Source organism: Primulina huaijiensis, chromosome 13 (assembly GCF_012295235.1).
Source record: "Primulina huaijiensis isolate GDHJ02 chromosome 13, ASM1229523v2, whole genome shotgun sequence".
Taxonomy (NCBI): domain Eukaryota; kingdom Viridiplantae; phylum Streptophyta; class Magnoliopsida; order Lamiales; family Gesneriaceae; genus Primulina; species Primulina huaijiensis.
The window spans coordinates 582,119-600,425 of record NC_133318.1 but is presented as its reverse complement, the minus strand read 5'-3'; the positions used below and the strand labels follow the sequence as shown (position 1 = coordinate 600,425).

The window sequence follows — 18,307 nt, the reverse complement described above, 5'->3', positions numbered from 1 at the left end:
TTTCTTTAGTAGATATGCAGTTCGTGATGAGACTGAACGTGTTGACATCAACCGAAGTAAAGATGGCATTGAGTGCCTTAGAGTTGAAGTTCGAGGTCTGAACTTCATCATTTGTCCAAGCATTCTCAAGCTTGACTCTGCTGTCACCATCATCATCAACTGTTCTCGGTGGAGACCAACCATCTAGTACCCGTTGCCAACTGATACCACTTGAAAGGGATAGTTGGATAAACATACAGGAAATAAATATATTGTGTATATCAAAATTTAGTGTTGTGCTCTGGTGTTGTCAGCACAAGCGCACAACATGCAGCGAAAATTAATTTTTAACACACTCGTAAACATTAATAAATAAACCCCAGATTTAAATCATGCACAAGTACGAATACTTGTGCGATGCCTCATGGCAAAAACTTCACTAGACAAATATGTAAAACGTTTACACAAACCAATACTAGTGATACATAACAAAACTAAATTTTTTGACACTCCAAGGAATTAAAATGCATCAAAACAAATCAATACTAAATACTAGATGCATAAAATCAGAACATATTGCTTAAAACAAACGAAACCACTTTTCAATGAACATTCTGCGTCAGTATTGTTCTTGAGTATTGGCAACACCAATCAGCAATACGGTGATTATGTGAGTCAACCACACAAACTCTTCATGCGAATCTTCCACACTGAATTTGTGCAGGTTCAACAAAGCTTCAGCGGCAATAGCAAATCTCTCCCAGTATGCGCACGGTAATTCTTCTCTACATATCTCTTTATATAGATCTCCCCTCTTAGCCCTAAATATCTTTCCATAAATACTCAAATCTTGCACACAAGGAAAACAAGAGTTTAATAGGAATAAAACTCTATTCAAAGCTAGTATATCATCTTTTAGATAAGTTCCCAAATTATATTGAATAATTCCCAAGAATAAGATTATCTATATCTAGAAAAACAAATTTTATTTAATAATCAAGTTACTTCAAATCAATCTAAAAATGCAAAATAAAATATTAATTAATTAGGAATAAAATATTCCTTTCATTCACAATATTGGTCGTAGCACCAATGGCTTCCATTGCAGCGGGCAAGTTAAAAAGCCGTACACCCGAAACAAGCTAAGTTTCAAGTTGGCAGTAAGTTAATCAATGAGAGTCATGAGACATAAAATTAACCAACTTTTTTAGGTTGTTCCTATAACAAAACGCGCAGCTGTACGTAACATTATAATTTGACCATTTTCAATTCAGCAGACTTGCAAACAATCTCCCTCTTAAGATTAACCAATATTGGCAACTGAGTTTCAATTACAACTCAGACTAACTAAAGGTAAACTAAGTAAAACGTCAATTCTGAAGAATATAATAATCATAACCCGCTCGATCTCATCGTATGTTCAAATGACGAGGAGTTAGGTTATTTCAAAGTCAAGTTTCTACAAAGATCTCAGAATGATAACACTGGTTTCCCAACCGCAAGATCAAATGTCAGGCACCCTTACCGTTGACTCCTCGATGCATGCAACACCGCAACAAAAAAGGAAATAAACAAATTCGGCAAAGCATTTTTCTTTTTACCAAAAGAGAGAAGAAAAAAAGGAGTTCGATTACAATCTGAAGCAAAGAGGACGCAATATTCACCGAATGAAAGAGACGCCAGGCAAGGATTCATTAAACTCAGAAACAGGAGTAAATCCCCTCACTCCCACCGTGAAAAACGAAAGCATTGCCTTTGGCGACGAATATCTCCCCGGCGTACCCATGCACCCACGCTTCAACGCGCGGGGTAAGGAGCAGGAGCAGCGCCGCCGCAAAGGGTGGAGTGGTGATAAAAGAGTTCAACAGCCGCATCGCATCGCAAATGACTTTCTGTGGATCTGCTGAACTCTTTTATCACCACTCCGCAAAAGATACATTGGACTTTAATGTTTTTATGATAATGAATTCCATGAAATTTAAATACCTCTATAATCGATATAATTCTTTCCATGACTGTTTAATTTAATTAGTTTAATTTAATAAAATAAAGGTACAAAATAATTGGTTTAGTCATTTAAAAAAGTATCCTTTTTAATTTTGTACTACTATCAAAGTGTAACATTTTAAGTTGCAACTGAAAGCTATCATTCATCTTTATTTTTTGGAAATGAAAAATGGACAAGTTTATCAGTTCACTTCTCACACACAACTGAAAATGCCAAGCTCCATTCATAGTCACAAACAAAATCCCAAATTATCAAGCTAAATGTCTTTCTTCGCTATATCAATTGCATAGAACTAAATTTTCTAAATCCATGCTACACACAATGTTGAATTCTGATGAAATAAAACACAAGCAAAATGATCTTCCATTCTGAACGATATTCCCAGGCTGCGGCGAGCATCCGCGATAATATTTGCAGACGTCATGACATGGAATGGAAGAAGCCTTATACCTCAATCAATCCATGTCAAGAAAATCCATCCTTTGTTTCATTGTCCCCTTAAGTTCTGAAGACTCCATTTCTGCTTTCTGTGCCTGGTCCAACAGAGGAAAAGGACTCGAGCCATTACAATAGTACCTCAGAAGTGCACATTAAAGATGAGGGAAAAAAAGATACGTGAGGTCAAAGCACAAATATTTCCCTTTGAAACCTTAATCTCAGTCTGAATGCCATCTAGAAGGGGGAAAAGCATGTGTATACAGATGTGCATTATTTTGTTCAATAAAAAAATCATAGATCAACGGCTGTGATTCATCATACACAAGATGCTCAATCACCATAAAATATGCACATTTAGAATGCCCTGCCACACGTTACCCCACCACCACCGAAGAGAATAAAAAAAAGTGACACAAATGTGAACAATTATTTTGATTAAAATCTACTTGAAGTTCCAACCTTTTCGAACTTACACGAGAAGAAAGAACCACTTCCATGTCTCACAAAACAACACAGTTAAAACAATGACAAGAAGGTCTCGTTCAGATATTAATAAACACCATGAGGGTATGCTTACCCTTCTTATCTCTGCAGGTGAAACAAAAGTCATGTGTGAAGGGAGTTCCTCTTTGTCCAGGTCCTGAAAAGTCATATCCCACCACCTGTAAGTGAGGAGGAAACAAAACGGTCTGAAAGTAAATTTCAGAATATTACAACATCACATACCAGCTCCCCAATTAAGACAACATTTTCTCCACGAATCACATAGAGACCTAATGGAATGTCACAATACAGATCGCCAACAATAACAAGCTCACATGCACCTTCCAAAACCGCATTAGCTACGTATACAATATTAAATTAGTTAGAGAGATGACACTGGAGTATGAGGCAAGACTAAAAAAGCAAGGAGAATTCAAAATAAATACCAAATTGATCAAAGGAACGAAGAATCCCTAATAGTTTCCTCCCATCTCGAAGTAACACAAGAAGTTTCTCTGGAAAGGGAAAGCATTAAAAGTCAGGAGGTAAGAATAAGTTTGCAAGAGTGTTTAAACAGATCCTACCCCGTAATAGAGTAACAAACTATAAACTGAATAGCCCTGAAACTTCTAAGTTTCAAGATTAATAAGCACAGAATACAAACATATCCCATGAGGTTATGAATATATAAGCTCGCTGGCTTGCAATTCAAATAATGTCTAAATTTAAAGAGTAAAAATATATCCAACCTCTGTTGTAAGCAATGAGACACGTATCTTTGAAATCTATGATGTTTAACAATGATCAAATTTAATGGTGAGGCACATCAACAAAATAAATTATGTATTATATGGTAAGAATTGAGAACTATTAGAATTTACTGAATTTTGTCGCATTCCCATTTTTCCTACCACTAACTCGCTTAATTTCCTTTGACATTCATCAAAGCAACAACCTTATCATCATATCATAGAAAAATAGAAGCTCAGCACTACAAGAATCAGCGACACAATTACATCTTGGCACTCCAAACTAGAAACTAAGATTTTGCAGACAAAGCTGGAAGCCTTTTAACTTTATTTTCTCCTGTAAAATTATGCCGTTAGCATATCACAGCAATCAGAAACCAAAACACAAAGCAATACTAAAAAATTAATGGCAACCATGCTTAATTAAAGCAGATAGCTGAAAAAAAAGTAAGAATCAACAAAACATTCGGTAACATAAAACGTAAAAAGCCAATTATTTACCACAACAATATCTCAAATACCCATCAAGAACACCAACTCCTCAAAAGAGGCAAAAACAAAACAAAATTAATACATAACTCGAAAAACACGAAACAGGAATCCACAACTCTAAAATCAAACAAAAACTTCAAAAACACAAGAATATAAGGCCCATGACAAAAGAGAAAAAAAAACACCTTATCAAAATAATACGCTACACTTTGGACTTCAAGAGTTTTATCTTTTGAAAGGAAAAAAAAAACCCAAAAGGCACATATTTACCACTTCCAATTCTCTTCATAAAAAGTGGACAACAAATACTCGGAAAGAAAAAAATTACTGTCAAGATAGCAGGCAAGAGACGTCGAGAGGTAAATATCTTCCGGGCCTGCCCAAGACATCGATGCGTTCAAAACAAGGTTTCAACTTTTTCGGTATTCTCCAAAAACTAACCGGAAAATCGAACAAGTTCAATGAAACAAATTGCATGGGCAGCTCAGATTTTCCTTCTTTAATTTGCCCCTCACCACTGAAAAGGAAACGTATCAACTAAAAAAGCGTGTACTTTGTAAACTTGCAAAAACCCTAATTCAAGAATATGGGGAAAACGGGAGGTTTTGTCTTTTGGGAGAAGAAAATCAGATGTGAGAAACTAATCCTATGTTCAGTTTGGGGGAAAATGAGGAAAATGGCACTGATGAAAATGTTTATTAAAAAAAAAAGGGAATGAAAATAATTTATCTTTTTTTTTAAAAAAATTTATTTAAAAATTAATTTTTCCATTATTATATTTTAATTTTATATATAATAAAATTAATAATTTAATTAAAAAAAATTTTAAGCGACCCAACTCAACTCAATCTACATCTCACGCAATTCTTTCTCAATCTTCATAGAAAACATCTTCTTCTCAAACCTCCTTACATCAATTGTTTTGATTTTTGGCTAACAATGAGTCTACAAAATATTCGTCCGTAAGAAATCGTACGAGAGAATCACTTATTGGTAAGAAATCAACTTTTTATTTTGAATTTTACTAGGTCGATTCGCATCGATCAACCCGACCCAAGAGATTGGATCTAGGTGTGAAGAGCTCGAGCTCTTCTCGACCCAGGCCCTGGGTCGAGCTCTTCACACTAGCTCGGATTGAGCTCCTGGGTCGAGCTCTTCACACTGTGAAGAGCTCGTGTGAAGAGCTCCACCCACAGTGTGAAGTGAAGAGCTCGTGTGAAGAGCTCGACCCAGGTGGACCCAATTTTTTAAATGAACAAACACTATTTAATTTTAAATTTTGACAATTAGTAACATTTTTGTTTTTTTTTTTTGCAGATTTACTTCCCCACTAAACTTTGAAGAAATCAATTCTTTGAATGTAAGTTAACTTTAGAATCAAGATACGTTGAGATTTGTAAGAAAATTGTATAATTTTTGAATGAGAAAGAAATAGAATATTTTGTCCAGCATACACAATTCGGTAATTTAATTATATGTGCTAAGAATTATAACAATTCGAATCAATTGTTATGGTTTTTGATGAGTAGACAAACTTACGTTAGTGGATGTAATGAATTTTGGATGATATATCGTAAACGACCTTTACGGTTTTCATTGTTAGAGTATTGTTTGTTGACGGGCCTAAATTGTTCAAACTTTTATCCTGTGATACCTAAGGAAGATGAATTTAGGTGGAGGCATTTTGGTGGAAGAGACTGTATAGGTTTGGAAGATTTCATAGATAGAATGGATGAGTAAGAAAATGTTTCAGGGTAAAAGATAGACATTGAGAAGTTGAAATTGGCCTGTCTTTTGTTTGTGGTTGGTGTATTAGGTAGACAAAGAAAAAATAAAAATGATACAGTCGATTTAGAATGGATTAGATTAGTTAATAACTTTGATAGTTTTATGAACTATCTCTGGGTAGAATAGCTTACGAAGAAGTTCTTTATGGACTTAGAAAAGATCTTGAAAATAAGTTCAGAAGTTATGAAAAATTGGTAGCATACCGTGGGGATGATCCAGATTTCAGTGGGTGCGGTAGCTTCCATATAAGTGGATTTATTCATCCTTTACAGGTAAGTAAATATTGTTCATTATATGAAATATCTTTGTTATTTTACATCATACTAATAAATGTGTTTATTTTTTTGTGCTAGATTTTGGCCTATGTATATTTTTCAGCAATTGCTGAAGTGTTCGTTAGACGTCGGGAAGGTCCCAATGTATCGATACCTCGAATGTGTCATTGGTTGACTAGATAATGGAGCAAGAACCATTCCCCTTCCATGGATGACGTGAACAAAGCATTTAAAAATGTATATATCAAGGTAAATACAAAAAAAAAATCATTTTATTTACTTTTTGTATTATTCAATAATTTTTTGTTAATTGTTAACTAATTTTCACGTTTAATGTTAATGATTAATATATGATATTTTGGGGATCCTCATTCCCACCACGAAGGAGCTATTGTCTGCGCGTTATATGACTGGCGATTTTGTTGATTCTAATTGTAACGCCCCGAAAATTTTAAGGTCCACGCAAACCACATGCATGCAATTATTAAATTCTCTTGTATTTTAATTAATTGTTTTAATTGCATAAATTAATTATGTTGTTCATATTGACATGTTTAAAATATATTTTTATACATGGTTGCATTAAAATATATTTTTAAAGGTTATTCGAGTTGCTATCGAGGAACGGAGACCGAGGGCTGAAAAATAGAAAATGATTTTATTAAATAATTGTTTTTAATTATTTAAAATATGGGTGATGCTTTTTCTTATTTTTGAAAATAAAGAGTTTTGAGGTGATTTTATACGCCGGGGCGTAAATTTTATCGGTGTTGGTTTTTCAACAAAAATGCAAACGTTTTAGCAATCCGACAAATAAATTCACAAACTTTATTAAACAAAATTATTTTTAATATTTTAATTAAGCACTAATGGGCCTAATTAACTTTCCTAATTGGCCTAAATCTTTGTTAGTGTTCTTAATTATTATTTAAACTCAAAACCCTTCCCCACACCCATAATACCCCACGCCCCACACTCCATCTAAGTCCAAACTCTTCTCTCAAATCACAGTCACGATACACACACATAATTAGTCAAGAGAAGTTTTAAAAATCAAGGGTAAAGCTTTGGGAGTTCAAAGGAAAATTCAGCCTAGGCTCCGCGTCGTCGTTCTTCAATCGTCAACGGTTTTTCGTGCGTTAAATACGCAAAGGCACGCCATATTCTCCTTTTACTCATCATCACACCATATTATGTATTTGTTTATGAAATTGCATGAAAACAAGTTACAACTTATTATTTTCGCACAAGCACCTTAGGTGGGTTTTAAAACATGTAATTTAATCCATAAATCATGAAGTTCTTGTGGTTAAGGGGCTGCCATGATTAGGGTATGGATTAAGGGTTGTTTTATACAATTTTAAGGGCCTAGAAACATGTACAATAAGCTGCACACACACATGAACAAGGCTGGAACCAAAATCTGTTGTGGGGTGATCAAGGGGCTCGATTGAGGGGATTTGCTGCTGGGCTTGGGTTCGGCTTGGGACCAGGGCTATCTAGGGACGTGGTTGAGTCAAGGGAAGAGTCCTAGCCATGCTAGGACTCGAACATCAGGTCTGGGAAGGAGTCCTAGCAAGCTAGGACTCCAACCCGTGAGTTTCAAGGGAGATTAGCGCAGGTGTGCAGCAGGTTATGTAGGGTGTTGTAGCTCGGCCAGGGGCTTCGGACTGGGCTAGGGTAGGTCCTTAGGGTCCTAAGAAGGTGCCTGAGGATCTGGTTCATGGGTTGGCTCGTTGGGTAAGGGGCTAAGCAAGAAAACAAGAGTGTTAGTGCTTGTGGGTCTCGCGGCCATGCTGGTGCAGAAGTGGAGGGGCTTCGGTTTTCAAGCTTGGGGCTGAGTCCAATGGTTCTATAGGTCTAGGAGGGTTCCTAGAGGGTCTGGTCATGAGTTGGTGCAGGGAGGCTCGAGGTGGCTCGAGCCAAAGACAGAAAACGTGAGGGAAGCTTTGGGCAGCAAGTTGCGTGCAGGCTGCTGCTGTGTTCAGGGGGTGTGCTGCTCGCGTCCAGGGGCTTGGGCTGGTCTGGGCTTGGTCTGGGCGTGGTCCAGGGTAGGTTATGGTCATGAGGGGTCAAGTGGTTAAGGGCTGGAAGGGGTCCTAGTCTAGATAGGAGTCCTAAGGTCCCTAGGATACACATGCACAACACAGCAGAATATTGGGTTGAGTTCCAACGAGTTTTTGAGCGGGCCAGGACTGGTATTTCAGGCTGGGCTTGGTCAGTAGGGACCTTAGGTGGATTGACTAGGTTTTGGCTCAGGGTGGCTCGGGCGTGGCTCGGGTAAATTAGGAGATGGCTCAATGTGTTCGATAAGGTGTCAAAAACAAAAATAATAAAGCTAAAATTAAATCCAAGGGTCCACGGGGGTGGTTCATGACTTGTAAGAGTAGGATAAATCATAAAAATGCTATGTTTAAAATTTGGGGTCAAAATAACGAGTTTTAGATTTATTCGGGATTTAATCGCCGCACGAAACGCTAATTAACGAATTAATTGAAACGCCTAGATTTAAGCTTAATAAAATTATGGAAAATTATATTTAAGCTCAAATAATTATTAAAATTCTAAGTTTTTAATTTGAGAATTTTATATGAAGGTTTGGTTCAAGTCGGGATTAAAACGCATTAATACCTCATATTTAAAGATTAATTTAAAAGTCCTCGATTTAAGCTAAATAAAAATATGAGAAAATTCATGTAGGCTTAAATAATTATTTGGAACATGTTAGAGTCAATGAAATTAAAAAAAAGTCAAAAACGTGAAATTTTACGTCTAAGGGTAAAACGGTCTTTTCACACCTAAAAATTAGTAAACGTCATGGCAGTGTCCTGAATGCTGTTTTATATGCTAATATGATTATTTTAAATGTTTATGAATTTTTATATGTTAAATTATGTATTTTAATTGTTTAGGGATTTAATATGTTAAAATGTTTATGTTTATGAATTTTTAGGATTTAATATGTTAAAACGTTTGTTTTAAAATGTTTATGAAATTTTTATACATTAAAATGTTATTTTAAATGTTTATGATATTAACATGTTATTTTAAAATGTTTATGGCTTTCTGTGATTTTTATATGTTAAAACGTTTATTTTAAATGTTTACGGATTTTTAATCTGTTAAAATGTTTATTTTAAAATGTTTATGGATGCTTATGATTTTAATATGATAAATTATGATTTTTAAATGTTCATGAATTTTTATGGTTTAATTGGGATATTTAAAAGATATGTTGCATGCTTGATTTCAAAAATAAAACGATATGTATATGCATGATTTTTATTAAGTGATGATAACATGTTGAAGGACGTGAAGAGATTGTGACTACTACATGTTGGAGATAACGTGAGGGTTATGATCCTAGTAGGAGCCCGACGACCGTGTTTCCATTGATACGAATACGATTGGAGATATTGTGAGGGAGAAGGCCCCAGAGGGAGCCCGTTTACCGGAGAAGGCCCCAGAGGAAGCCCGACGATCGCATTTCCAATGACATGATATGTTAATATGTTAATACGTTGGCCAAGGCCCAGTTGACCGGTGAGAGTGTTGGTGGTGTCCCCGCCGCCCAGTACTGTGGTTTTCTTTAGATGGATCCATCGCCCAATACGATCAAGAATACGAGTCACAATCACAATCTTAATTCAACAAACACGAACATGAATATGAATATGAATATGAATATGAATATGGATATAAATATGAATATGTTTATGTGATATGTTTATGTTTTTGAAAATGTTTAAGTTTAAAGTTTATGCATTATTAAGAAAATGATATTTTAAGTACAAGTATTTTTCACTGTTATATGTTAATTGTATTACGTATAACTTGTTATCAAAGATAGGACGTGTTGAGTAATTAGACTCACTAGGTGTGTATGATGCAGGCGATATAAATAACTATGGTATTGGAGGTCTTGACGAGTGACTTGCTGGACTGTCGGTGCACATAACCCGAGGACCAGCGCTTCTATTTCCGCATTTAAGTTTATGATTTTAAGTTAAAGATTTTTACGACATTTTGTTTATGTTTTTGAGAGATTTTGAGAGGTTTAGTATGGACTACACTTTTCAACATTTATTACTTTTTAGGTTTGGTAAAACGCTTTACGATTTACTGTTTTGACTATTTCCCTTTGGATTTTCAAGTTCTAGTTGGATGTTAAATTTTAAAAATGGTGCAAAAGTATTTTATGTGTATATATATGTATAGGCTGAAAACTAAAAAAAATTGTACTTTTTAAAAAAACGAATAAGCAGACGTTTCACTAATAATGTGGTAATCAATCGCATTACGGAGTTGATTATCCAGTGTATTAAAGTAGTGTGCAGTCAAGATCCATTGGGCAACGCAGAGGATGAAGTGGGTGTACAGATTGAAGATCTTCGGTTTCCCCGACCATTCACGTATACATACTCCAGCTCATCTCGAGATAAAGTCTAAAAATCTTCTCGGTCATCTGGTAGTCCTTCGCACATGAATCAACCGTCTCCTCCATTGACTGACATGATACATACATCTATGCATAGAGATCATACATCTGTTGCAGATATGTATGACCTTCGTTTAACAAGTTTGGAGGATAAAGTTGGGAGATACAAAAGGATCATGCCGATATCATGAATCTATTGAAAAATATGTAGACCGATATCTCGAGTTTGAAGGATATGTTTGAGAGATTGCATACAATGAGTGCCAATTTTGGTAAGTTTTATCGATATTTATACGATTTTTAACTTATCGATATTTATATGATTTTTAATTGTTAGTATGAAAAATGAAAAAATTGTATGTATTATTCTCCCAAATCAAGGCGAGACATCAAGATGAACATATAAAGAGACTCCATTTATGAGAATAGATGAGGTGGATCCAAATGTTCGACTTGTGAGCAATCCGTTTTTGACTCATGCTTTTGAAAAAACTTCGGGGCATAAGTTAAGATTGTTTACAGTGGAGGAAGAGCCTATGACAGACGAGGAACTGCGTCATCTTCTTATGAATGATATGATGTCTATTTCTTTTGAGAAAAGAGCTAGAATGTTCGTCAATAGATCGTGGGCTCGAGTAAGTGCTGAGATTAGTTCTTGTATGGAAAATACGAGGATATCTGGGCTATACCCATCCTACGATAGCACATGGTTTGGTGAATTGGGGGGGGACACCTTCTTGTTGGTTGACTGAGACAATAAGTTTTTTCTTATTTTCTTTTTTGTTTATTACGTTGAGTTAGTAATTAACATATTTCACTTTATCACTTTCAGAATATTCAAGAATGTTGTCGAGGGTTGCTCCAATTACAAAGGACGTACTCACATTTAATGTCACAGGAGGTGTCATTGATGGACGTCGATTTTCATCAGCTGATTTCGAATGCTTTCAATGAGGGCAGGTAGAATAATATAGAATGTTTGATGTCCTATGTGAGAGCAGAAATTGGTGAGTGGCCGGCTATTCCATGGAATAAAACCAAAATAATTTTGATATCCTTTCATCTTCCCGGGCATTGGGTTTTGTAAAAAATTTTGCCTAACAGTAAGAAGATCACAATCATGGATTCAGACCGCAGCGTAGATAGGTCGGGCAAGACATTGCTTAAATTTATTAACCCTTTGTCGCTTATGCTTCCACATATGTTGGGTGTTGATGCTTCGAAAAGATGGAGTATAGTTAGGCAAGATAATTTTCCTACTCAAAAAATCAGGTTAATTTTTTTTATTTTAAAAATTATTATTTCATTATTCTTTTAATGTATATCAATGTATATTTTATGTTTGTTTTTTCATTGCAGCGGTGAATGTGGAGTTTATTGTTTAGCGGCAGCAGCTTATACCATGTTCAGGGAAAATGCCTATCAATTGAACGATGAGAAGATTCAAGAATTTAGGCATGTTGTTGTTGTATTTGAGATAAATTATGGTCGTTTGATTAAAACAATTATATGATACTTTATATTGATTTTTAGTTAATTTATGTGATCCATTTTTAGTACACTCAATCTATTTTAAACAATGAAAACAATTCATTGGGTCGAGGACGGGGTCGTGTGAGTATCTATTTTAAACAATGAAACCAATTCACGGGGTCGTGTGGGTCGAGCCAGGGTCGAGTGGGTCGAGCCACACAATATCTCTCTCTGGCTCAACCCTCGACCCAATTTGGGTAGTGGCTCGACCCACTCGACCCAATTTTGGGTCAAGTGGTTTAATTTGGGTCGAGCCTTAGTGGGTCGAGAGTCATGAAGGCTCGGCTCATGTTCTTGCACGAGTAATATGCTCGACACATTGATATACAATAAACATTCATTTCATATGCTTCGGTATATATTCAGTCAAGTGAACATGTAATGAAATTTGTTATGAATTTTTTAGGTTCTATTGTTATGAAATTTTTTAAGAATTTTAGTGGAATTATAAAATTTGTTAAGAATTTTAGTCGAGTAGAAATTCAACCCACATTGCTAGAATAAGGGATATATTCTTCTACTATTATTATGAATTTTTTAACTAACATACTTAAATTATAATATATAACTCATATTAAAATATTTACACAAATAAATTTTTATATATATTTACATTCTAATCATATACAAAGTGAATTATATATTATAAAATAATCAAAACTCAAAATCCCTCTACCCACTCGACCCAAATTGACTCAAACTCGACCCAAACCCTAAAAACCCTAAACCAAACCCTAAACACCACCACTCGACCCACTCGACCCAAAATCGAACCATTTACCACCCACTCTGTAGTGCCCAAATTCTGTACACGTATAACCCATTCATTTATTTAATTGTTAAATCATTTGATTAATTGATTTTTTACCATGCATGATTTATTTAAATGTATTATTTTAAATTATTTATGTTATATGATGCATGTTAAAATATTTTTCAAGTTTCATGTTTTGGGCGATTATTCGAGGCGGGATTGAGGAAAACACCCGGTGACGATTTTGGTCAATTTTAATGGAGTATTTTATTTTTTAGTTAAGGATGGGGCATTTTTACTAATTTATTCAGTTTAGCATTTTTAAAAGCCTTATTTATGTATTTAGTTATTTAAGAGTTTAAAGCTTTTAAAATTAGCATTTTTGGGTGTGTTATTTTAATTTAGGAGTTTGTTTAAAATTAATGTGGGTTGAACTTTTTATTAGCATTTTAATTAGTTGTTTTAGCAAAAATCTCTCCTAATTAAAAACCCACACACACGTTACACACACTCACACACACTTACATGTTTTTACACACACTAAAACACACAACACACTCTACACATCTTATTTTCAGATTTTATTTAAAAAGAAAGAAAACCTAGAGTTCTCCTTCCCAAGAGCAGCAGCCGCCCCTCCCCTATATTTCCCAGCAAATTTCGTTGATTCTCTTCAAAGAAAATCGAGCCACCATCGTCCCGGATCAAGCCTCGCATCGTTCCCGTGTCGGTATCATCGTTTCGGTATTTTAATCATCAAAAGGCACATATATACTGTTTCTTTCTGCATCGATCATGTCATAGTATGCGTTGCAAAGTATTTTGTATGAAAATCATGTGAATGTTGTGTAGAAGTTTGAGCAATTATGTTTAGATCACTTTTGAAACCGTTTTTGGATCTAAAATCACGTTTTTGCTGTCTTTTTAAATACTGCGAATTTTCAGTCAGGATTTTGAGAAAACTTTCAACATAAAAATCATAGAACTTTTTGTTACCTTCGATTTGATATAAAATTTGAAAATTTTGGATAAACATTGAGTGAGTTATGGCATTTTTTGTGGGACTGCTCAAACTGCATTTTTCCGAAAATTATGATATTGATGCGTTCTTGAAGTTTTATTGTTGCAGGCTTCATTGGGGATCGACGGGTGATCATTGATGCGTATAGGTATGCTTAGTATGATGTTGGTTTGGTATTTGGAGTACCGGTTTGTGTCGATAGGCGCTTGTATTCATGAGAAGTCATAGGAAGCGCTTTTGGTGTCAATTGCCGTGTTTTTGAATTGTATGTGTCTTAGGGTGGATGTTGTTGCTTTGGGGTGTTTGTACGAGTTTGGTTCAATGTTAGGGTATGCTAAGATGGGTCTCGGGGTGTCTTTTCATGGTCCGTAAATCGAGTCTAGAATGATAAGCATCGCAAGTATGAGATTTTTCGTGGGTTACAAATTACGCAGGTACATGGACCCGGACATGGACCCTGGCACAAGGTCCGTGCCTTCGTTTTCTTCTTGGTGCCATTTTTGCGAGCCTACACGGACCCCCACACGGACCAAGGCACGGGGTCCGTGCCTTTGTTCCTTTCGTAGTGTCATTTTCCAGAGTCTACAAGGACCCTTACACGGACCCAGGCACGGGGTCTGTGTCCTCACTTCTTTTCGAGCAGGCTTTTACAGTACCTACACGGACTCTGATCCGGAAGGGTGCACGGGGTCCGTGTACTCTCATTTTTGGGAATACTACATTGATTGTTTTGGGGTTCTATGTCATGGTTTAGTGCGTCGATTAAAAGAGGTCAATTCCCGAGCGAACTAGAACGACATAAGCTATTTATGCACTTCGGTGGTGAGCACGAATTCCTACGTCTAAGTTATGAAGTTAAGTGTTTGAACTCGCATTAGTATGTTGCAGCAGCGGCCCCAAACGATATCCAACGAATCCCTCAACGCCAAATGAGTATGTTGACGTGCAAGAAATTATTTTCAAGTTTTTGAGGTATGGTAAATGTCTTGTGACCAAATTATGTATGGGGTTGGAAACCGTTAAATCATGAACGGGGATCAACCCACCCCGTTAAATTATGAACGGGTTTAGATCAGGATTGGAAAGCGTTAAAGCATGAACGGGGACCAATCCACCCGTTAAAGCATGAACGGGGATCTCATGTATGTGGCAGTGGATACGTCCCTGTCAGCCCAGTACTTTGGTTTGTCTGATCAGGCATTTATTATGTATGGGTCATTTGCTTTGAAACACGCCTCTATGCAAAATGATGAAGTTATGTATGTTCAAGTATGCAAACATGTTTAAGAAAAGTTTTATGTTGATGGCACGTCATGTATGTATGTACATATGTTCAAGCTTTTGATATGCAAGTTCAAGTTTCAAGTATTTAAGCTCTATTTTGAAGTTGCATGTGGTTTTATTACGTATTATTCGTTACTTCCAGTTTATACGTGTTGAGTCTTTAGACTCACTAGACTTGATCGATGCAGGTGAGGATGTTTATGAGGAGGCTGGAGGTGGGGACCAAGGAGCAGGCTTGGACTGAGCGGGAGGCTAAACCCGAGGACCGCCATGTTTTAAGTTATATGAAAACATTTATTTCTTATGTCAAACTTTAAATTTCAAATCTTTTGTTGCACCAACTTGAGAGACGTACAGTTTACTTCTTGTATCGAATTTTGAATGTTCACTTTTTATTTAAGAAAATTTTAAATTTTTTCGCAAATTTTAAGTAGAAAAAGTACGGTACGTTACACACTCGACCCAAAATTAAAAATCGACCTCGCACATTACAATCTTGTCCACTCGACCTACTCACCACCTCCTCGACCCAAAGTTAAAAATTCACCACAAACACATTACATATTAATAAAATCACATCGATTGTCTTTAAATTCAAACAAATTACATATCATTCAATACTATCTTCTCCAAATTCTCCAACAGATGGAAATTTGTTTTGTTTTTTTTCTTCCACGTCTTCTCTTAATCACAGGTGGCAGTACTAACATATCATCAAGTGGCCACTCGTTCTGATTCAGAACAAGATAAATTGGCTCAGATGAAGCTAAAGACCATATCATAACAGAATAATACTTTGAGCACAAAGAATAAAAATTAACATCACAAAAGTAACTCGCTGCAATTGCATGAGAACATGGAATCTTGTCAATAACAAATTCTCTACAGGTACATCTCTTCGATTCCAAATCCACAATGTCACTGTTTGTAATGTCACTGTTTGTAGCACTTCGAACATCGAACTCAAGACGGCCCAGCTCATAAATTTGATATCCCCGACCAATATTAAACCTTTCACTCAGAATCGACTCAATAGGTGGAGTGAAATTTGTTGTTGATGCGACGGATGCTTTTCGATACCTTGAAAACCAAGATGTAGTCAATGTTTGCAAAGAATTTAGTAGTGCAATGATTGGAAGTTGTCTTTCTTCACGCAATCTTGCATTTATTGATTCAACACCATTCGTTGTCATAATGTTATACCGAGATCTTGGGCTATATGCTCGAGTCCATCGATCCAATGAATCACTTTCATCTAAAAACTTTGCAGCATCGGGATATATTTTCTTAAACTTTTCGTACTCCAAATCAAAATCGGTTTGCTTGTAAATTTTTGCTAACCGCATAAACATTTCGGTACAACCCTTCTTTTTTCAACGAATTTTCATATTTTGTGACAAGTGCCATATATAATGACCATGAAGTACAGGTCTTTCTTTTGCACATCCAAAATATATGTATTCTTTCAAATCATTATCATCCTCAATATAAATTAGACGAATATTGCAATGCTTCACATCAGGAAGATAACTAAATTTCAATTTGTCTGTGCCAACTAGAGTCATAATTCTGTATATTTCACTTTCTATATATTCCATAGAATAAATATCAGAATCCAAAGGAATCACTACCCACTTACCACTCGGCCATGAACGCCATTTAAATATATTATCTTTTTTAATTTCCCATTCGTCGTTGTACTCAAAGAGAATAAAGGTTGGCATAACTTACAAAATATAGATAATAATATTATATTATAGACAATATTATTTATTTAAAAAAAAATATGCTATGTGAAAGTGATGAGTGCTTAGGAGCTACAAACTAGCGTCGCAGCGCCTGAATTTGCGAAGCTCAAGCGCCTAGGCGCTACATATACAGCGCCGCAGCGCTAAGATCACAATATGCAACACTCTACCCATGAATTGTCAATTTTTTTTAATTTCTCCCAATTCTGTTGGTAAACCTGAAATGGAGAAATTGTAGCTTCATTAGTACAAACCTTAGTTTTGCCTTTGTCAGTACGAGGCCTAAGGTTGATATCTCCCTCTTCAATCCCCGAGGTGAAGGGTTGACTTGAAGACTCGAGATAAAGATCTGGAGTCTCAATTTTTGTTTTAGCTGACTCATCTGGAGATGATCCCGACTTAACACTTGTGCTAGGGGTACTTGATTCCCCTGCTCCAGGTATAGAGTCCTGTACTCGAAAGCTCTCCATTTGGGAAACCAATGGTTTCTCAATGCCTTGCAGGAGAGGCCTTTGTATTACAGACCATAGCTGAGTATACGCCTGTAAACATCCTGTGATTCAATCAGAGACAATTCTCTTATCTGCTCGTTGAAGCCTTTCCGCAACTTCTACGTTTAAGGCCAACTTGTTAAACTCGGTCTGAAGCATTTCAAGGTGTTCCCTCAAATGCCTCTGCATCTTGATAATAGCATCGATATCAATGCTGTCCATCTCTTGTTAAAAAATCTGCAAGAATATTCTCGTGAGATTTAATAATCACAATATCAAAAATATAATTTTGACATAATGCATGTCATCTTAATAATCTGGCCTTCTCAGGTTTAGACTCAATTCTATTCCTTAAGAAAGCTTTCACCTGTGTGTTATCAACTTTCAAAGTGAATTTCTTTGCAAGTAAAAATAATGGTCTTTTTTCAAAAGCTCTCTTTACTGCATAGAATTCTTTTTCGTTGATATGTCATCTTATGACCTCTGACTCTGAGAAGAGTCCACTGCAGTATCTGCATGGCTGTTCTCCATCTGGTGTGAGCTTTATTAAAACTGCAGCCCACCAATGATCATTGGCATCGGTATACAATAACAGATCATCTTCATCTTGAGGAATAGCCATTTTCGGAAGATTCTTACAAATCTCCTTTAAGTGAACTAATCTCTTTGTGTGTTCGTCTGCCCATATAAATCTAGCATCTTTTTTCAACAATGGACTAAACACTTTTATGTGTTTTGCTAGGTTTTTAATAAACATCACAGCAAAATTAACGACTCCTAAAAAACTTTGAAGTTGCTTCTTGTCTTTGCGACTTTCTGGAAAATT

General features: G+C 35.8%; 2 protein-coding genes across 3 annotated transcripts; both read right to left on the bottom strand.

The window, feature by feature from the left end:
* Positions 1-2,102: 2,102 nt before the first annotated feature.
* Positions 2,103-4,798, bottom strand: LOC140990982 (sm-like protein LSM1B). Of its 2 annotated transcripts, none has more exons than XM_073460881.1 (5): positions 4,420-4,798; positions 3,355-3,423; positions 3,152-3,267; positions 3,003-3,065; positions 2,103-2,520 (listed from the first exon to the last, which is right to left on the bottom strand). In XM_073460881.1, exons 1-5 carry the CDS (start codon positions 4,436-4,438, stop codon positions 2,443-2,445), a joined length of 345 nt encoding a protein of 114 aa, XP_073316982.1. In that variant the 5' UTR covers positions 4,439-4,798; the 3' UTR covers positions 2,103-2,442. The 2 variants fall into 2 exon arrangements, with proteins under 2 accessions (XP_073316982.1, XP_073316980.1); XM_073460879.1 differs by having other exon boundaries at positions 4,478-4,798.
* An 11,064-nt stretch (positions 4,799-15,862) lies between these two features.
* LOC140991802 (uncharacterized) lies at positions 15,863-16,594 on the bottom strand. The gene has a single exon (XM_073461970.1). It carries the CDS (start codon positions 16,592-16,594, stop codon positions 15,863-15,865), a length of 732 nt encoding a protein of 243 aa, XP_073318071.1.
* Between the last annotated feature and the right edge of the window lie 1,713 nt (positions 16,595-18,307).

Coding starts and splice junctions, on each gene's coding strand:
- LOC140990982 (XM_073460879.1), bottom strand. CDS start 4,538: ATGTCTTGGGCAGGCCCGGAAGATATTTACCTCTCGACGTCTCTTGCC. Junction 3,268..3,354: donor TCGTTCCTTTGATCAATTTG/GTATTTATTTTG, acceptor TTGTATACGTAG/CTAATGCGGTTTTGGAAGGT. Junction 3,066..3,151: donor TTGTCTTAATTGGGGAGCTG/GTATGTGATGTT, acceptor ATGACTTTTCAG/GACCTGGACAAAGAGGAACT.
- LOC140991802 (XM_073461970.1), bottom strand. CDS start 16,594: ATGTTTATGCGGTTAGCAAAAATTTACAAGCAAACCGATTTTGATTTG.